The sequence below is a fragment of the Mustelus asterias genome, chromosome 15 (genome assembly GCF_964213995.1).
Source record: "Mustelus asterias chromosome 15, sMusAst1.hap1.1, whole genome shotgun sequence".
NCBI lineage: Eukaryota > Metazoa > Chordata > Chondrichthyes > Carcharhiniformes > Triakidae > Mustelus > Mustelus asterias.
The window spans coordinates 25,777,119-25,796,390 of record NC_135815.1 but is presented as its reverse complement, the minus strand read 5'-3'; the positions used below and the strand labels follow the sequence as shown (position 1 = coordinate 25,796,390).

The window sequence follows — 19,272 nt, the reverse complement described above, 5'->3', positions numbered from 1 at the left end:
GATAACAAGGTGGTTATGATCACTGTATTGTATGAAACATCACAAATATAATACAGGGAATATACTATAGTCAGTACAGGGAAGGACCAGAGTGGACAGTCTGTGGACAATAAGAAACCACTTGTGCACTCTTCATCCCTATCCTAAAACAACCCCATAATCTCAACAAAGGGTCAAAACACCTGTTAACATCATCTTCTTCAGGACATTTTCATTGTTGTAGCTAAAATCTAGTGAATAAATAAAAACACTGGCAATAATCATACTCTCTAGGCCAAGATTCATACCTACACAATGAACCAAATGATTGGGGAAGCTGGTTGTAGGTACCAGTATTCAAGGGCGTATGGTAACAGACAGCTTTCCAGCATAGGACTTAAATGAGGGGAAAAAAACAAAGTTAGAGAAATACAAATGAATTCAATTTTATACAAATTCAATCAGCATCACTCATTAGTATGTTTCAATCATGTATAAGGGCAATGAACATTCTCAACAATACACTATTAACAGACAAGCTGCATCATTTAAATCTTACAAGGCATCCATAGCATGTGTATTGTGTACAAGTGGATACATTCATTGCTTTTTCTGCCCTCAATGCTGCTCAAATCCCTTTTCCCTCAACCATTAGCTTAAACCGAACTTTAGTACATGCACAACTCAAACTTACTCAGTAAAATCATGTTATTGCAGAAATACAAATCAAACTAAGAATCTTCAAGTACCTTAAAAGACAGCCACTCTGTACCATGCCCATTCCACAATGAATGAAAGAAAAAAAAAAATCACTGAACAAAATTAAGAAACATATTTTGTAAAGCTTAAATTCACAATAGAATATTTTAAATTGCATTTATAAATCTATGTGATCTCTAGTTTTGAAATTGTTAATGCAAACAATTCTCTTGCAAAACTATATCCCAGTTTACACAAGGCTGTCTCTCTTTATTTGTTGCAAATCAATGATACCAATAGAAAACCACATGTAGAACAAAATCACAATTTACAATATCGTGTGAGAAAGGCAAATTTTATAGCGATATTTTCAACTTCTGCAATAATGAGTGGGATGTCTGAAGCAAATGACAATTGACATAGAAGCATAAATTAATCTATTCATTTTTGTCCAAAGGTTCCGCTTAGCAAGAGCTTATAATCTACACATGCTTTAAAATCATAAGGGAACTTTACCATACATTTGCTATATTTATTGCCAAATGCAATGTTATCTTCAAGCAAGCAGTAGACAACATATACTGCATATCTGACAGCAGAGAAAACTGAGTATTTGGTAGTACAGCAGAAATTGAAGTGAAGAATTACACAAAATAAATTTCTACAGCATTCTGCTCACTGCATGTTCCCTCTGGGCCTGAGATAGGTGCAGAAGCTCTCAACCTTGAACCTTGCAATCAAGTAATGCCTTATACAGCAATTTGTACATGCTCTTGTCCGGTGAGTTAGATTTAAATTAACAGTACTTAGTGCATCTTCCAAATGAAACTAGAAATCCATGCACCTCAGGTACTTTATTACATCTGCTAACAGAATCACCATTCCTTCAGGCAACAAGTTGGGTACAGATGCAATCAGTAAGTATGAGGCAGTCAACAAAATACTGTTTTACAGGAAGATGCGCAAGAGTGGCAATATTAGAATATGCAAAAAAATGAACAAATGGTGTATAATTCTAACAATTAAGTTCCTCCTGCCCTTCTGACAAAATGACTTTAAAAGAAGATCCTTTGGATTTTTAATTTCCCTTGTAGTAAATAAAAGGTGTGTGAACGAAGGTTTCTTCCATATTTCAAACCAGGAAATTCTTAGCGATTCTAGCCTATTTAACTACCAGGGGTCTTCAAGATCTGCGGAACCCTGTGAGAAACAAAATAATACTATTACACTTGCAATCTCCATTATGTGTACAGAAGTTTTGTAGATCCCTTACCCTGTTGAATATTTCAAAAACAAAAGGAAAGACAGACATGAAAAGAAATTTCATATTACTTAAGGAAATTGGAACAGATAAGCACAAAGGGATAAAAGTTGTCTTATATTTGGATACACAGCAGTAAACACCTACCCAGCAGGACATGTTAGATGAATTCTTAAACGAATTAGAGAAAAATATCCTGGAGGATAAACTTCAAAGATGACTCAACATAGAAAAGTGATCATCAGCAACAAGACAAATATTGCAACATCTCAAATGTTACAATGTACAAATATATATAAAATATAGATTTGATTGTACAAAATAGCCTTTCAATGTAATCGCATTGGTTCTGAGAAGAAAATACAATGACGCTTAAAAATGTAAAATCAATCTAGAACTGTATAACCTGAAGAACTGTATAATCTTGAACTGACCTAGTTTATCAATCCCGGATGTCTTTTCACCTGTATAGCTAAAACATATTAAAATATTTGCCAGAAAAGAAAAAAAATCTGAGGTAGCAGGTAGAAAACATGAAATATTTACCCAACTATAGTTTTTTTTTTAAATTGTGAATTAATACTATTTTGATAAAATTTATATATTGCAATCCAAGATTTTACACACAGTAGCAGCATAGAATTATATTGATTTACAACATAACTAAATTCTAGACTCAGTCTTTGAAAATATGGGGAGAATTAAAATTCTCAGTAAATAGCCTTTCATTGTGTTCAAGCTCTTTTACTGAGTGTTTGATGATTTGCCTGCTGACAACACATGATGGCAATATGATGTCTTGATCTGCACAGTCCCCATTGGAGTTCACCCTTTATGCAATTGAAGTCATAGAAAGGTACTATTATTTGTACACAGTATTTCAAACTCAGTGTTGAATATTGTTGATGAGTGCAAGCTCACGTTTTAAGGCCTTTTTTTAAAAACCAAATCTTCTTTGCTAGAATTCAGAAATTCTGAATTTACAGTGTACACATATCTGAGAAAAAGAACCCACTTCATTTTCATCTCATTCTTCCACTAATCAATATACATCAGAGAATACAAATGGTGCAGATTTTAGAAATGCATCCTTTTCAATTTTCTTTTAAAAAATGCGCAGTTCTGCATTAACACCCAATTTCTCACAAACATTACTCATGCTTTCATACACCTTACCAAAACAAATTATGGTATGCAACTTTCTAAAAACACTTACCAACCCTTTATTTAAAATAACCAACCCATTAGCTGGCCAAATGTTTGTAGTGTTCTTTTGGAAATTAGTCAAAATAATTGCTTGTTGTAACACGTACATTGGCGCGTAGGGTCTGTGCAGTCTCAAACAATACATAACTGTGCATGTAGTCTAGGTTATTTTCTAAATAATCTGATGACTTTGATTACTTTAAAACAAGATGTGGAAATAGCGACATACATGTAATGGTTGCGTTAGAATCATAAGCATGTGTAAAATGGTGCTTAAAATTGTAACTGGAATGCATAGAAATGCACAAGTTCATAATCATTTTCTGCAGAGTTTTACTCTTTCAATGCAAACAAAAAAGTGCATTCCCCAGACAAGCCACTTACTAAACGTAAAACACAACTATCTGGCTTCACGTTTTACTTTACATATTTATTGTGATGAAGAAATAATATCCATTTTAACATGTAATGAGCAAGTTAAACAATGGTCCAGACATACTATAAAGCTTTATTACACATTCAAAACAGTCAATCCCCTCTCTGGCTGAATACTGCAACAAAGCAAGAACATACCCATTGGAATTTTTCACAAATAACTGACATTTCCACTAAAGCATGATGGATTTATCAATGTCATAAGCATCTGTTCTCAGTCATGCATTTACTATATTTACATTCTTACAAACAAAATCAATGTGCTAAAAACAGGTCTTGAAAATTGACTGTTATTGCTTGGGCTGTTATGGTGACCTGACAACAAAAATCTAAGCCACAAGCACAAAATACTTTAAAAAAAAACATGCAATATAGATCACAAACTCATGCAACGTAATAAATTTAAACATAGTTGATACACAATGCAGGAATCATGAGCTCATAAGGTGTTTCTCATTTTTTACTACATCTTCAATCAGTTCAGTTTACATCCTCAGGACGAGTCTCCTCATCAGCCTGCAACCTGGTCTCTGATTCTCTAGCAGGCATTACTGCAGTGGAAACAGCTTGTTCGGTGGTACTTGCTTCCCCCTGGATCTGAGCTAGCCTGTAATTAGCCAGCATCTCCTCCATTAGGTGACGGTAGTTCCCCCTATGATTAATTCTCAATTGTCTGAGTGTCTCGAGCAATTTGCCCGGTCTTGTTCCCCCTTCATCTGCTCCAGTAGGGTCCTTTTCAAGATTCAATACCCCAGTGTGAGTAAACAGCCTATGATAATCTTTTGGACTATCAAATACATATAAAATTAATAATCAAAAAGAGCTCTTGTTCGTAAATATGCATCATAATCATATTTATGACTTCCTTTGAAGCTACACCTAGGCAACAAAAAGGCTAGCTAATTAATGTTAAGATTAGAAGTGCAATAGAATAAATAGTAATTCAGTTTTCAAGTTTTGTATTGTAGTATCTCTTTTAATAACTGAATAACCTCCAAAAGATACTAAACCAATATTAGAAAGGACTATGACACAATCAGGCTGATTGCATATTAATTTATGAAATGATTTATTGAAGCATTTTTAAAACCTGCTTACCAGGGTTGAAAACCTTTTCAGCAACAATCTGTTTTCAACATGCAATAGTTCTAGCAGTATTCAGACTAAAGACAAACAAAATGAAAATTACCATACCCCAGCATTTTTCCCAGCCATAACCCTTTTAGGTTCCACCTCTCTTAAAATGCATTTTTACTTAGATTTTATCTACTTCGGCAGAAGACATCCTGAGTGAATAAAAATAGAATTCACAGCTTTTAGTCTATTTTACAGTTACTTTCAATAAAACTTTTAAAGAACTGCTACCAATGGCTGTGAACTATTGTGTAATCGCATTTCTCCATCAAATTTGGTATGGGTTGTGAATTTGGCTTTTAGGTTGAATATCTGTAAAGTATTGATTATAAAATTTCACTGCATTATTTTGATTCATGTCATTTGGAACCTAGGTCTTTTAGAAATTACATCATGTGCCGTTTTTCCCCGTAGTTTTATTCTTACAAACACTGCAATTTTGTTTTTAAAAAAAGCCAAGGATTCCTTCTTAAATACTAAATCCTTAAGATTAGTATTTACTTCAGTTTTATAAATAGGATTAATATAGTTCCCATTAAGTTCTACTGCTTGTTCATAGTAATTTGTGAACTTCAGTCACTTGTATCATGAAGTTTAATAATTACTCTAATAGAATGTTAAATCTGCAATGAATGTATAATTATGAGTAAAAGTCTATTTCTAAAGCAGATTAAGGCAATACTTCGAGCCAAATGTCGCTACGCTACAGGTTTGCAAAGTTGACCCCGGCCTGAAAAATCTAAATTCAACATCTACATAGTACTACTGAAAGACTTGCATGAAATGAGACATCAGTAACTCAATAAAGCAAGGACGATAAACAATCAAGTTTTGTTTTAAAGTTGAAAACATAACCTTTCGATGTATAAAGTCTTAGGGTTATAGCATTCTGGGAAAATATTTTAAGCTGTATAATAAATACATTTGATCTAGTTCATAACTATTTAGATCCATTTACTAGAAGTAAAGCTCAAATGGGGAGTATTATTTCAATATTCTTCATTCAAATTTCTGTAATGGTCTGCACTATTACAGAAAAGTAGATTATATGATAACAATACCAATTTTCTTTCTTTTTTCTTCATCTCTGAAATAGTACTAAGGTCCCATGAAAGTTTTACATTTACTTTTTTGTTCAATAAATCTTTTGAAATAAGTGGTCAATTAACATAAGCCATTGTTGTCCAATATATGAGCCACAAGCCAGTGACTTAATTGGGAATCCAACCAAAATTAATTGTGCATCTGATTGGAAAATGAAAAAAAATGATAGCAAGACAATATTGTGCCGGTGGGCTTGTGATCTCATTACTCATCTTTACATGGCTATGCAACCTCTTGTGCATTTATTGGTGAAATGATTAAGTTGAAAATAAAGAATGTGAATTTTCTTGATTGTTAAGTGTGCTTCCTTGGTGATTGACTGGTATAGATGTTTAAGTACATATACACAAAGAACATTTATTAAATTAAAGCAAGATGTTTTCTAATCATGTGGCTGAAACAATGCCGTAAGAAGTTTAACAATACCAGGTTAAAGTCCAACAGGTTTATTTGCATTTGCTACCAAATAAACCTGTTGGACTTTAACCTGGTATTGTTAAACTTCTTATTGTGTTTACCCCAGTCCAACGCCGGCATCTCCACATCATGAAACAATGTCACCATAGCAACACATAAGCTAGTTAGCAATCTCTATTGGACAACACTGACAAATACAATTCATGGGGAAAACAATACCTGAACAGACCTAGTGGACATTTTGTTATATAAAGTTTACATTTTCTGCTGAATTCTTATGCCCATCAAATTGATGAATGTCAGGAATGGAATCACAAGAGTTTTCCACTTGTGTCACTAATGCTAGCATTAAGCATTGCCAAATCACATCCAATATACATATACAATAAATTTATTCAATCATAACAATATATATGGACACCAACTTCAGAAGAACATTTACTACTGTCTCTTTATGGAATTCCCAATTCTTGCAACAGCTTCTGAGTAAGACGGTCAGCTCTGTGCATTCTGTTCTAAATTCCAAACAGTTTCAGGTGAGGAACTGCACTTTCTAAAAACTGAACAAAGACTTCCCATTCACATTTCACATGGAGCTTGTATTTAATCAAAGATTAGAAAAGGTCATTCTAAATTTTTGTGAAGCTGAATCAAAACATTAGACATAATTTAAATGTGCCATCTAAATGTTTATTCTTTAAAGCAAATTTCTACAAATTATTTTCTGTCTATGCCACATCTACTTTCTATAACTGGGGATCTTAATGACTTCTACTTGTACTTGACAGCTGGTTCTAAAGTACATTAAGTGCTACCATTTCCCAGGCAATGAATGAAGTATAGCAAATATAATTCAACAGCGAACTGAAAAAGATTTTTTTCCATCTTCCCAAGGATAAGATGATTGTGAACCAGAATTTGTTGCCTAAATAATAACAAGTTCATGGATCATGTTGTTATTAACTTGTGAAATTTCCCGTACTTGGGAAATTATAAAAGGAAGTAAATCCTTCAGAGAAGATGCTTTAGGGAATACAACTAAATTATAAAGTTTAAAGGAGAAAGGATACAGGAAAGTGCTTTACTGGATGCAAATGTCTCTGATAGACAGCAGACAAGGCTAGTAACTAGCTGACAAAGCAAGAATTATTTCTGCCCAGCAGAGATTAAGATCACCAAATCAGATTTGATTCAATGCAAGTAACTATAAAATATACAGCTTCCCTGTGTAAGCAGCAGCTGCCTTTGTTTCCTGATTTTTATGAATTAAATCGTTTGAATCCTGGGCAGGAGGCAGGTGTCATGATCTATAGGCAAAGAAAAATAGAATTATGCATCTTCCTACAAGAAATTTGGTGACATTTTAATAAACTTCTGACTATTTAAAGGATGTCTATACTTTTACTTTGGAGCTTTGCGACTACTCAAATCCTTAAATTTCATTGGTTAAAGAGATAGAGAATGGATCCCTTCATTCACCAAGGTCTAAGATATTCAACTGACCTCCCATAAAGTTATTAAATTGCATTCACAGCAATTTGCAAAGCAAAATTAATTGGAGCTGAAAGGTGAGGGAAAAAAACCAAATCAACTCATGAAATTCACAATGAGATATTCCTGTTGTGTACTGTCCAGCTTAATGCTGCTCCTACCAGGTGATCATCTATTCTGGGTCATCTTCACACATCCACTGCGGCTTCTCTGAAGCCGCTCTGTGACATTTGTCATCTAACTATGTCTCGATCAACCCCTCTTTGCCACTTTTCCTATAGGAGAGATGTCAGGTGCTTTCTAGTTCTGATCAAATGGTTAAAATACTAACTCCAGCAAATTCTGGGTATGCATGTCTATGGCACATCAAATGAACGAAAATTCAACTAATTTATACAATCAAGTTCAGCTGCGATGTCGCTTCAGTGCTCAAACTAATTCCATTTTGTCTGATAATATAGGGCTTTATATGTAACTTGATAGAATTGGTTGCAATATCAGAAGGTAAACAAATCTCTGGTACAATTAAATCAAGCAGCCTAAATGTTGGAGAAGGTTAACAGACCTTGCCTTCAATACAATGCAGTTTGGAAGTGAAAGTTTAAGTAGTCTCATCTCAATTCCTGAAAGAGCAATAATCAGCAATCTAATTCATAATAGTGTGGGAAATGAAATAAATCAGCAATAATGCAGAAGGTAGCATTTTACTTTCAGCTTGGCAAAGGTTGTAGGGACAGAACGCATTGAGTTTTGCTCTCTATCCAACCTGTGGTGTGTTTACTCCAATAATTTATATTGTATACAGTGGGAGCCAGAAATGGCAATGAGTTCCATTCCTCAGTAGCATTGATCTTGGTGAGCATAATTCAACAAAAAATGAAAGTTTAAAAAACTATTTTGCGTTATATCTTGCTTTATATTTTCCACAAATTTTTGAAACAATGTTACTTTCAATAACTTAACATTTTTACGGAGATACAGTTGAACTAATTGTTTCATGCATGCTTACACAAATACTTTTCAAAATAATGTCTTATAACTCAAAAAAGCAGGCTTTACATCCATTGTTAGTGAATTACACAGCATAGACCTGGTGGAATGAATAGCCTTTTGGAGCTAGAAATTTCTATGCAAGGGATAAAGTTGTGCCATTAGACAATCCAACTCTGCAAATTACAAGTGCATTAAGTATTTGATTAAAAATCTAGGACAAAGCATTAAGTATTTGATTAAAAATCTAGGACAAAGCACTAAAAGATGGACAGAAATTATTTCAAGTTTTTTTTAAATGACAAAAAGATTGCCAGAATAATTTTAAAAATTATCAAATGGCACGCTACTATAGATTAGTAGATTTACATAAATGAAAACAAGTATATCATTATGAACATTATGTGTACATTACAATGAAGAATGATTTTTAAAATCTGTTCAGTAAAAGAATAGTATGTGTATAAGAAAATTAAGCTCACCCCATCATCATCCCTGTGTGGATTCAGTCGACTATAAACAGCTTCGATCACACCGCGCCTACAGGGATGAGAGAAATACAAACTGACAAACGTTTCTTCGATAACTTGTGAAAAGATGAAGCAATACTAGATGAAGTGCAACACTATTACCTTCGATGGAATGTAGCTAAACTTGGATACAAGAGCTCCATATAATACCACCATACCTTGGATCCGAAATGTATTCTCGTGATCCATGGGCCCAACTTTTGCAGCTGCAGTGACTGAAGCTGTCAGCATTCGCCATCATGACTCACTGAAATTGACAGCGACTCTGGTATACACAAATGTGCTGTTAAACATGAAAAACCAGAAATTGCTGTCACTGATTCCTCACTCCTCCACAGGTTGTGCTGTTGCTGAAATCCTTTCAGATGGAAATCATCAAGAAGTCACTGGATTGGCATGAACTTGCACTTTTCATACTATTATTCTGGCTATAAAACCCTCGAAAAAGCTACGCTTTGTTGAATGAGCTGTAACTGGGTTTCTAGCTGCATACAATGTTACACTGTTGAATCACCTCTCTGGAAAAACAAATTGTATATTTGTCAAATCTCTCCATTCCATGAAAAAGATTCCATAGGCTGTTAAAATAAAAAGCAATTTTTGCAAAGAAGTTTGACATTTCAGCTTCTACCTTTTTTGGAAGCTAGTTAATTTTTATGTTTAAATTTTGATGGCTAGCTTCAGAGGTTTCATTTTTATAGTAATTATCACAACCTCAGCACATCCCACAGTGAAGTTTTTCTGAACTACAGTTGCTGTTGCAATTGCTGTTGCTGTCCCAATTTTCATTTTGCTTACTGTAAAATTACAAAAAGTATATGATAAAACCAGCTTGTTACTTCCTGATTTAGGAATTCTTAAATGTCTAGCTATCCAGCTTGCTTGTTGACATCACTGTTACGGGGCACCTAAGAAACCCAACAGCAGACACCAAAATGATATGAAAATGAAATCCATGCCACTGCGTTCAGTAGATCTTCCTGGGCGGGTTTCTTTGAGGTCAACGCTAAGCATCACTTCACCAGTGACTGCAAAATCCAGGTCATGAAATTAATAAGCCAAGAAATCTGAAGTTTTATAGAAACTTGTCAACCAAAACCAAGTAGATCTTTAAAATTATTTTTTGTACCTGCTTAAGGTATTCTTCCAAAAGAGCATTTTATTTTGTCCCATGGTCAAGGAATATAATTCAAGAAAAATAATTCAGACAGTTGAAGTAATTAATGGGCTGTTTCATTCATGACTGAACAAACTGCACAATACAGATAATGGGAGTAAGCAATTCAAGTCCCTTAGGCCTGTTCAACCAGTTACATTATAGCTGATCTGTACTAAGGTGTCAGACTTGGTTCAATAGTAGCATCCTTATCCATGAATCGGAAGCTTGTGGGTTCTGTCCTATTCCAGAGTTGAGCACATTTACCCAGACTGACATTTCAGTGTAGCACTCATGTGCTGCAGTGTTGGAGGTGCTGCCTTTCAGCTGACACGTCCTCTCAAATCGGCATGGAAGATTTCATGGTACTACTCAATTCAAGCAGCCAAGTAGTCCTGGCCAATATTTATTCTGAAATAAATATCGCTAAAACAGATTAATTGATCACGTGTCTCACTGAGGTTTATGGACAAGATGCCTGGTGTTTTTCCCCTTTATTGCTACAGTACCGATACTTCAGAAGAACTTCACTGCTGAGGTTGTGCTAATTACTATATAAATGTAAGTGCTGAAGCTAACCAAAAAAATTTGAACAAAAAAATTAACTGATTTCCAAAAAAGCTTACAATTTGAAGATTATAGGCCAATGACAGATGAAAGCAAGTATTAACTAAGGATATACATATCATCCCTTCACTTGTATTAAAAATGTAGGTTCAGGTAGAGTGTCATAAAACTTGCAATCTCAGGACTGAGTCCAAGCCAAATTTCAGATATTTCCAGTTTCTAGAGGCAAGCTGATGATTGGCTTCAGTCTCTCGCATATTGCAACATGTCTGTTTCTATGTGCTTATTCCTCCTTTATGAATCTTGTGCGGTCTGTCTATTCCTCTCTGGTATTTTGCTTTATTTCATTCTAAAATCATGCAAGATATAGTTTCTATAGGTGGTTATAGGTGCTGCATACCTGTTAGTAATAGAGAAAGCTGCTGTTCAGTACTTTTATTCAACAGTGATAGCGGCAAAGGGGTAACAACAGTGAGACTGGCACCATGTTGTAACTAAGGTTCGGTCCAGTAGGGCTGAGCTGCTTTGCGTGGGTTTAAGAGTCAATCCAACCACTTGAGGCACAGGAAACGACAGGTACATGATACTGCATGTAAGCATTCATTTTGTTCTTCATTCTATACTGGTCAGGGGCACATTTGTGGCTAATTAATTAACTCAAACGAGCAAAATAAGAGACATGATTTGGGGGCTGAATGCCTAAGTTATTAAACTTAATTTTGTTCTTGATTCTATAGTGTACTTTTGCATGGCCCATTTGAAACAAAATGTCCAGTTTGTACCCTATTCAGGCCCCATATTTGACCTAGTTAGATAACTGGACTGACAATGTTAAAATGTTTTTGCAAATTTCAATATCACCTTTAAAAGAAATTGCTGTTAAAAATTATTTCTGCTGTACTTCAATACAGATGGAGGCTACTCAGAAAAATGTGTATTTTAAAATACTGTTTCCACTTAAACTACCGAACAGTAAAAGAGTGACTAGTCTTCTTCACCTGTCAAATGTTATGAATCTATTTAATCACTAGCAGTCACTAGTGAGACAACTAAATAAGCACCAACCTATATCAGTCATCAAGGAATACTCCTCCAGCAAATTCATATAATTTACACTTTTGAAGTACCTAAAATTGATCCCAATACTTGGATAGCAAAACCTATTTTTGATAGTTGATCGACTGCAATGCTCAGTAAGTTCTTTAAAAAGCTTTTCTTTCCTTGTACCTAATACTTGTAATTAGTGTGGCGGTCATGTGTCAACATTCTGTAGGACATAATTGATAACATATTTAATATAATTCCAATATTACAAATTTAAAACTTTTAGCAGTCAATGAAGCATGCATGAGATGCAGAAAGTCGAGTCTGTGCAGAGAAAAAAACACCAATGAAGTTGAATATTTTTTGCTAAATTGTTGACTGCGATTTTGCTATTTTAGGGGTACATTGTTAGATGGATGAACAACACAATAATCACAGCTATATCTTTTGGAGTTTCTTTCACTTGGAGAACCATAGACTAGTACAACACAGAAGGAAGCCATTCGCTCTAGTCTGCGTCAGCTCTTTCAGAGAGCAATCCAACTTGTCCCACTCCCCATATCTCTGCAATTTTTCCTCTTTCAGAAATTTATCGAATTGCCCTTTTTGAAGGCTACTTTTGAATCTCTACCCACCATCCTACATAGCAGAGTATTCCAAAACCTATACACTCACTGTATAAAAACATTTTCCTTCACATTGACAGAACCAGAGACAATCACTTTGAATCAGTTATATCCACATTAACTCTACTGATTACAAGAATGTAGGGTTATAGTGAATCTCTTTTGTTTCCTCTCTGAAGCCTTCAGATCCTTCCTAAACCAAGGTACCAACACCTCATAATCTCAGATTGGTGCCAGATGATTTTCTGAGACAGAGGCAGATGTTCTCACAAGCAAAAATATTGATGTTATTTGTTCATTTCTGTTATTGCACTTCAAGAAATTGTCATTGTTTTGAATTAAACTAGAGAATGATGATGAGTTTTACTTAAGTTAAAAAATGATAACAAAAGTTCCATATTTAGCAATTCACAATATATAACTTTGATGCATGATTCAGACCTGGGGTTCAGCGTTTAGTTATGCTCAGTAACCTTTAAAGCTGTTTCTAGCTCGTTAATGTGCTTGGTATAGTGGTTGTTTTACTGTGCAGTAGCTGGGGAGAAAGTTTCCATCACCTTGTCCACAAAAAGCAGGACAAATCCAACCAGGTCAATTCCCACCCCATCGGTCTACTCTCAATCAGCAGCAAAGGAGGGAAGGGGTCGTCAACAGTATCATTAAATGGCACCTACTCAGCAATAACCTGCTCAATTATACTCCGTTTGGATTCCACCAGGGACACTTAGCTCCTGACCTCATTTCAGCCTTGGTCCAAATATGTACAAAGACCTGAATGCAAGAGACGAGACAACAGGAGTTTACCAGGAAAGTGGATGAAGGGAAGGCAGTGGATGTTGTCTACATGGACTTCAGTAAGGCCTTTGACAAGGTCCCGCATGGGAGGTTAGTCAGGAAGGTTCAGTCGCTAGGTATACATGGAGAGGTAGTAAACTGGATTAGACATTGGCTCAATGGAAGAAGCCAGAGAGTGGTAGTGGAGGATTGCTTCTGAGTGGAGGCCTGTGACTAGTGGTGTGCCACAGGGATTAGTGCTGGGTCCATTGTTGTTTGTCATCTATATCAATGATCTGGATGATAATGTGTTTAAATTGAATCAGCAAATTTGCTGATGATACAAAGATTGGAGGTGTAGTGGACAGTGAGGAAGGTTTTCAAAGCTTGCAGAGGGATTTGGACCAGCTAGAAAATGGGCTGGAAAATGGCAGATGGAGTTTAATGCAGACAAGTGTGAGGTATTGCACTTTGGAAGGACAAACCAAGGTAGAACATACAAGGTAAATGGTAGGACACTGAAGGGTGCAGTAGAACAGAGATCTGGGAATACAGATACATAATTCCCTAAAAGTGGCGTCACAGGTAGATGGGGTCGTAAAGAGTGCTTTTGGTACATTGGCCTTTATAAATCAAAGTATTGAGTATAGGAGTTGGAATGTTATGGTGAGGTTGTATAAGACATTGGTGAGGCTGAATTTAGAGTATTGTGTGCAGTTTTGGTCACCTAATTACAGGAAGGATATTAATAAGGTTGAAAGAGTGCAGAGGTTTACAAGGATGTTGCCGGGACTTGAGAAACTGAGTTACAGAGAAAGGTTGAATAGGTTAGGACTTTATTCCCTGGAGCGCAGAGGAATGAGGGGAGATTTGATAGAGGTGTATAAAATTATGATGGGTATAGATAGTGAATGCAAGCAGGCTTTTTCCACTGAGGCTTGGGGAGAAAATAACTAGAGGACATGGGTTAAGGGTGAGGGGGGAAAAGTTTAAAGGGAATATTAGGGGGGGCTTCTTCACACAGTGGTGGGAGTGTGGAATGAGCTGCCAGATGAAGTGGTGAATGCGGGCTCACTTTTAACATTTAAGAAAAACTTGGACAGGTACATGGATGAGAGGGGTGTGGAGGGATAAGGTCCAGGTGCAGGTCAGTGGGACTAGGCAGAAAAATGGTTCGGCACAGCCAAGAAGGGCCAAAAGGCCTGTTTCTGTGCTGTAATGTTCTATGGTTCTATGGTACCAAGAACTGGATAAAATACTTCAGTGGGGCTGAACGAGTGTTTTATAAACATTTAGCAGAATTTCCTGGTATTTGTACTTTATTCCTCTATTTAAAAAGCCCCAGATCCCATAAGCTTTTTTAATTGCTTTGTTATGCTATGCATGCCAGTATTAAACATTTGTGCACAAGCCCAGTTTTCTCTCTTCTTACACTCCCTTTAAAATTGTACCATTTAGCATGCATTGTCTCCCCTAATTCTTCCTACTAAAATGAACTCTCTCTCACTTTCTGCAATTAATTTTATCTGTCATGTGTGCACCCGATCCACCAGCCGATGTCCTCTTATCTTCTTCAGTGTTTATTATATTTCCAAGTTCTATGTTATTTACAAATTTCAAGATTGTGCCTGTACTCCTAAGTCCAAGTCATTAATCTATAGCAAAAACAGTAGTCCTGGTTCTGAAACTTGAGGAATTCCAATGTATACTTATCTCCAGCTGTTCACCACAACTTTGTTTCCCTCAGCTAATTTTGCATGCATGTTGCTCCTGCCCCTTTGGTTTTAATTTTATTAACAAGTATAATTACATTGTACTTTATCAAATGCCTTTTTAAAGTCCATATACACAACATTAATCGAGAACATCCATCCTGTTACCACTTCAAAAGGCTCCATCAAGTTAGTCAAAAACAATTTACCCTTAACAAATCAGTGGTTGCTCTCTTTCATTCATCCACACTTCTCCAAGTAAGTTGATGCTAATTTTGTCCTGAATTATATTTTGTTTCCAAAGGATTCTATACAACAAATGTTAGATTGGCTTTTAATTGCTAGGTTTATCCTTACTCCATTTTTTGAACAAGGAATAGTGTTTCCAATCCTCCAGTCTCTTGGCACCATCCCTCTATGTAAAGACAATGCAAAATGATGGTCATCACTTCCACAATTCCAATGCTTACTTCCATCAGAGATCTCGGATACATTCCATTTGGACTGGTGACTTACCTACTTTAAGTACTGCCAGCCTTCCTTGTACCTTAACTTGTTTTTATTTCATCTAGTGTCCTAGCAACTTCTTTGCTTACCATAGTGTTAGTTCAAACGTGTTAAGTGATTTGTAATATGATTGGGAAGAAGCTATGTTTGAAGGTGGGTGATCAAGAAAATAATTGTACAAGAGCATAGAAATGTTTTGTCCAAGGACTTTTTATGCTCCTTTTACCTGTTACAGAGCTGAAAAATATAATCACAAAAATACTATGTTTGCAAAAGATGGTCGTTATGGTTGCAAGATATCAAATACTCACTTGCTTGCAAGGCCTCCTCCTGGGGGTAGATTAGGGATGTTTCCCATTGAGAGGGTACGCATCACGTGAACCAAATCAGGCATTCCTTCTTCACTGGGTTTCAGCATTATTTCTAGAATTGGCAATTGGTAATTAAAAATGAGACACATTTAACCAAGGTACTTTTAAGCAACAAATTTGCCCAAATGCTTTGTGTAGCTCCCTCCAAACTTTTAAAAACACTGATGAAGTGCTTTGTACAACCTGTAAACTTAAAAAAAAACTAGATAAGCACACTCCTAGTGAGGTACATCAACATTTAAGAAAAATAGACCAAAAATCTTTGGCCAACAATGCACAATTGTACTGGATAAGAAGTATTCTACTTACACATGATATACCTAAATCATTGTTTCACACAAAGTGTTACCTTTCTCATCTCCAGCTTTAAGGTTGTGGATCAAAATCCCACTCAGAACTAATATTTCAGTACAGTGAATGCAGAGTTGGTGAGTTTCAAATTAAAGATGAAAGCTTAATGACTTTTGTTAAAGAACTCATGGCATACTTGGGGAGAGAAGTCGGGAATTCTGTCAGATTCCAGGCTAATGTTCTTTCCTTAATCAATACCATTAAAACAAATTTATCATTCATCTGATTGCACTTTGTGTAGGATCTCAGCATGTGTAAACTTGCTTCCATGATTGCCTAAGTAACACTGACTGCACTTGAGAATTAATTTGCACTTTGAGACAGAGATTTAATACAATCATGGCTGATATTCTGTCACAACTCCACCTTCCCACCCACTCCCCAAATTCCTCGATTCTCTAAGAGACCAAAAGTCAGTCCATCTCAGCCTTAAATATATTCAACAACCCTCTGGAGTAAGAAATTCCAAAGACACACAATCCTTTGAGCGAAGGGATTTCTCCTACCGCAGTCCAAAATGATCGGCCCCTTATCCTGAGACTGTGCCTGTGATCTAGCTTTTCCAGCCAGTAGTAAAAAAACCCACATAAATTACCCACTTAAGCCTCTTTAGAATTGCGTATTTGATCAATCAGAGTGTCTCTCATTCTTACAAACTCAAGAGTATAGGTACGCAGAAGAGAATTTACAAGAGTTATTAGGAATTGGACTAATCTCAGCCAAAACAAAAAGTTTATCTATACTAACTGTTTGCCATTTCAACACATCTTTTTATATCCCTCCACTCTCTCCTACACCGAAACGTCCTTCTGAACTCCAATAAGCTTAATCTATGTTGATTTATGGTCAACCCTAATATAATTCTCATCGTTTGAGTGAGCAATTTACCTCAGCTTAATGCAAGAACCAACCATCTACTGTACAAAAGATCACCAGCACTGATACAAAAAAGTTGCTCTATTGAAATATCGACAAAGTTTCAAAAACTTTCGGATTCCAATGTTCTCTACTCATATTCCTATAATTTACAATTTGAAGAACACTTTTAAAATTTTCTAACTGAAAGAAAAGCTAGTTACTACACTCAACGTTTGTTTTCTATTTCTGTGAACTTTAAATCCATTGTGCACTTTAGAACTGTGATTTACATCATAGAAACTGGTTTGATTAATTGAAAACTGCCATAAGTTTATCACAGTAAGAAGTCTCACAACACCAGGTTAAAGTCCAACGCCGGCATCTCCACATCATAAGTTTATCAGCGAACTGAATGCCAATACACACTTCTAGACAGTTCAAACATCTCCGAGCTGTGCCAGAATAAAATAATGTGTAGCCTGTGGTGTTGTAAGGGTCAAATCATTTGGAGAAAACAGAGAATGATAAGCCTCAGGCAAAAGAAATGTAGTGCACAACAGTAATTTGGTTGATGTTAAGTACATAACACGTCAAATAAACCAAAGTTCAAATTATACAGTGATCTGTGGCAGCAATAATAGGGCTTTAATTTGTCCTTTCATTTTATCATTCCAACTCTGTAATGCATTGTTTACAACATGATTACGGTCAGGAATTTCACTGAACAAACCAAAGTTGAAAAGTTCATTGCAATGCTTATGGAAATTTACTTTATTTAAGCTTTTCTGACACATTATGCTGGATATTCCAGCAACATCTGCTCACTGCTGATAATGTTTTATGTAAGGGCAATGGATACAAGTTATGAAGGAATCCTGCCACACATGCTGTGCCAAAAGGCTTGGTGCCAGCTGCATACTCCAACTGATCTAACAGCAATGTTAACAGCACAAAGTACCCCATGTTTTAATCAAACCAGGAAACGCGGTTTGTCTGGTATCCACAGCATCCAAACAATACAAACCGAATCCATGAGCCTTTCTTAATGAATGTTGCACAATTCCGTTCTCAATACCACCAAGGTTTTTTGGGAAGGGATGGAAAATACTGACCTTTGAAAAGACCTCTGCAAAATTTGTAACATTATCTCATTCCTTAATAAGCAAATAAATCATGAAGTACTAAGTATCAGGTAGGAGCAAGAAACAACCTGCAGTTTTCAAACAGGAAATTACCTTTACCCTCAATTTTACAAGCAAACGTATCTTTGAGTGATTCTCCACAAGCCTACAAACGTAAATTTTCGAGGCAAAGCTTTTTTTTCCTCAACTCTTGCAAGGTTATTTTCAAGTATTTAATCTCATAATACTCAAGGCCAAAGAATACTGCAGTTAACATTTTAAAGCCACAGAAAACAAAACGAACCTAATGGTTGGTTTTCACAGAATATTTAGTGCAGAAGGTCATTTGGCCTAACAAGTTGGCACTGGCTCTCTAAGAGGTGGTATAGGAACAAACACACCATTCCCATTTGAATACCTCGATCGAAATTGCCTCTACAACCCTGTCAGGAAATTCACTTCAGACGCCAACTATCCTCTGGGTGAGAAAAAAAAATCCTTGCATCACTTCTATATTGCCCATTATTTTGAATCAGTGCCCTCTGGTTCTTTATGTACTCTTGAGCGGGAACAGTTTCTCACTACTTACCCTGTCCGTAGCCTTCAGGATCTTGAATAGCCTCTAACAAGTCTCCTCTCAGAGGTCTTTTCTTCAAGGAAAGCAGACCCAACTCCTCGCCAAACTATCCTCATAGCTACAGTTGTCTTTCCCTGCAATCATTTTTGGGAATCTCCCCTGTACTCTCTTGAATGCCTTCACATCCTTCAATTGGATGCCGTACTCTAGATGAGGCCCAGCTCATGTCTTCATAGAAATCATAGAAACCCTACAGTGCAGAAGGAGGCCATTCGGCCCATCGAGTCTGCACCGACCACAATCCCACCCAGGCCCTACCCCCACATATTTACCCACTAATCTACACATCCCAGGACTCTAAG

The 19,272-nt window shown here is 36.1% G+C and overlaps 1 protein-coding gene across 6 annotated transcripts in view; it reads right to left on the bottom strand.

The window, feature by feature from the left end:
• Positions 1-1,017: 1,017 nt before the first annotated feature.
• The window catches only part of ppm1ba (protein phosphatase, Mg2+/Mn2+ dependent, 1Ba), a 124,572-nt gene continuing 106,317 nt past the window's right edge, over positions 1,018-19,272 (bottom strand). The window contains exons 4-7 of one of the 6 annotated variants that reach the window (XR_013499620.1): positions 15,944-16,055; positions 9,199-9,256; positions 4,679-4,743; positions 3,557-4,312 (exon numbers count right to left, since the gene is read on the bottom strand). Coding sequence is in view for 4 of the 6 variants with exons in the window: in XM_078229668.1 (XP_078085794.1) it covers positions 4,061-4,312; positions 9,199-9,256; positions 15,944-16,055 (422 nt within the window). In the remaining 2 variants the exon portion in view is untranslated. Of the gene's footprint in view, positions 1,879-3,468; positions 4,368-4,678; positions 4,744-6,906; positions 7,543-9,198; positions 9,257-15,943; positions 16,056-19,272 lie in introns of those variants that run through there. The other 5 variants (XR_013499621.1, XM_078229670.1, XM_078229668.1 and 2 more) reach the window with 5 other exon arrangements.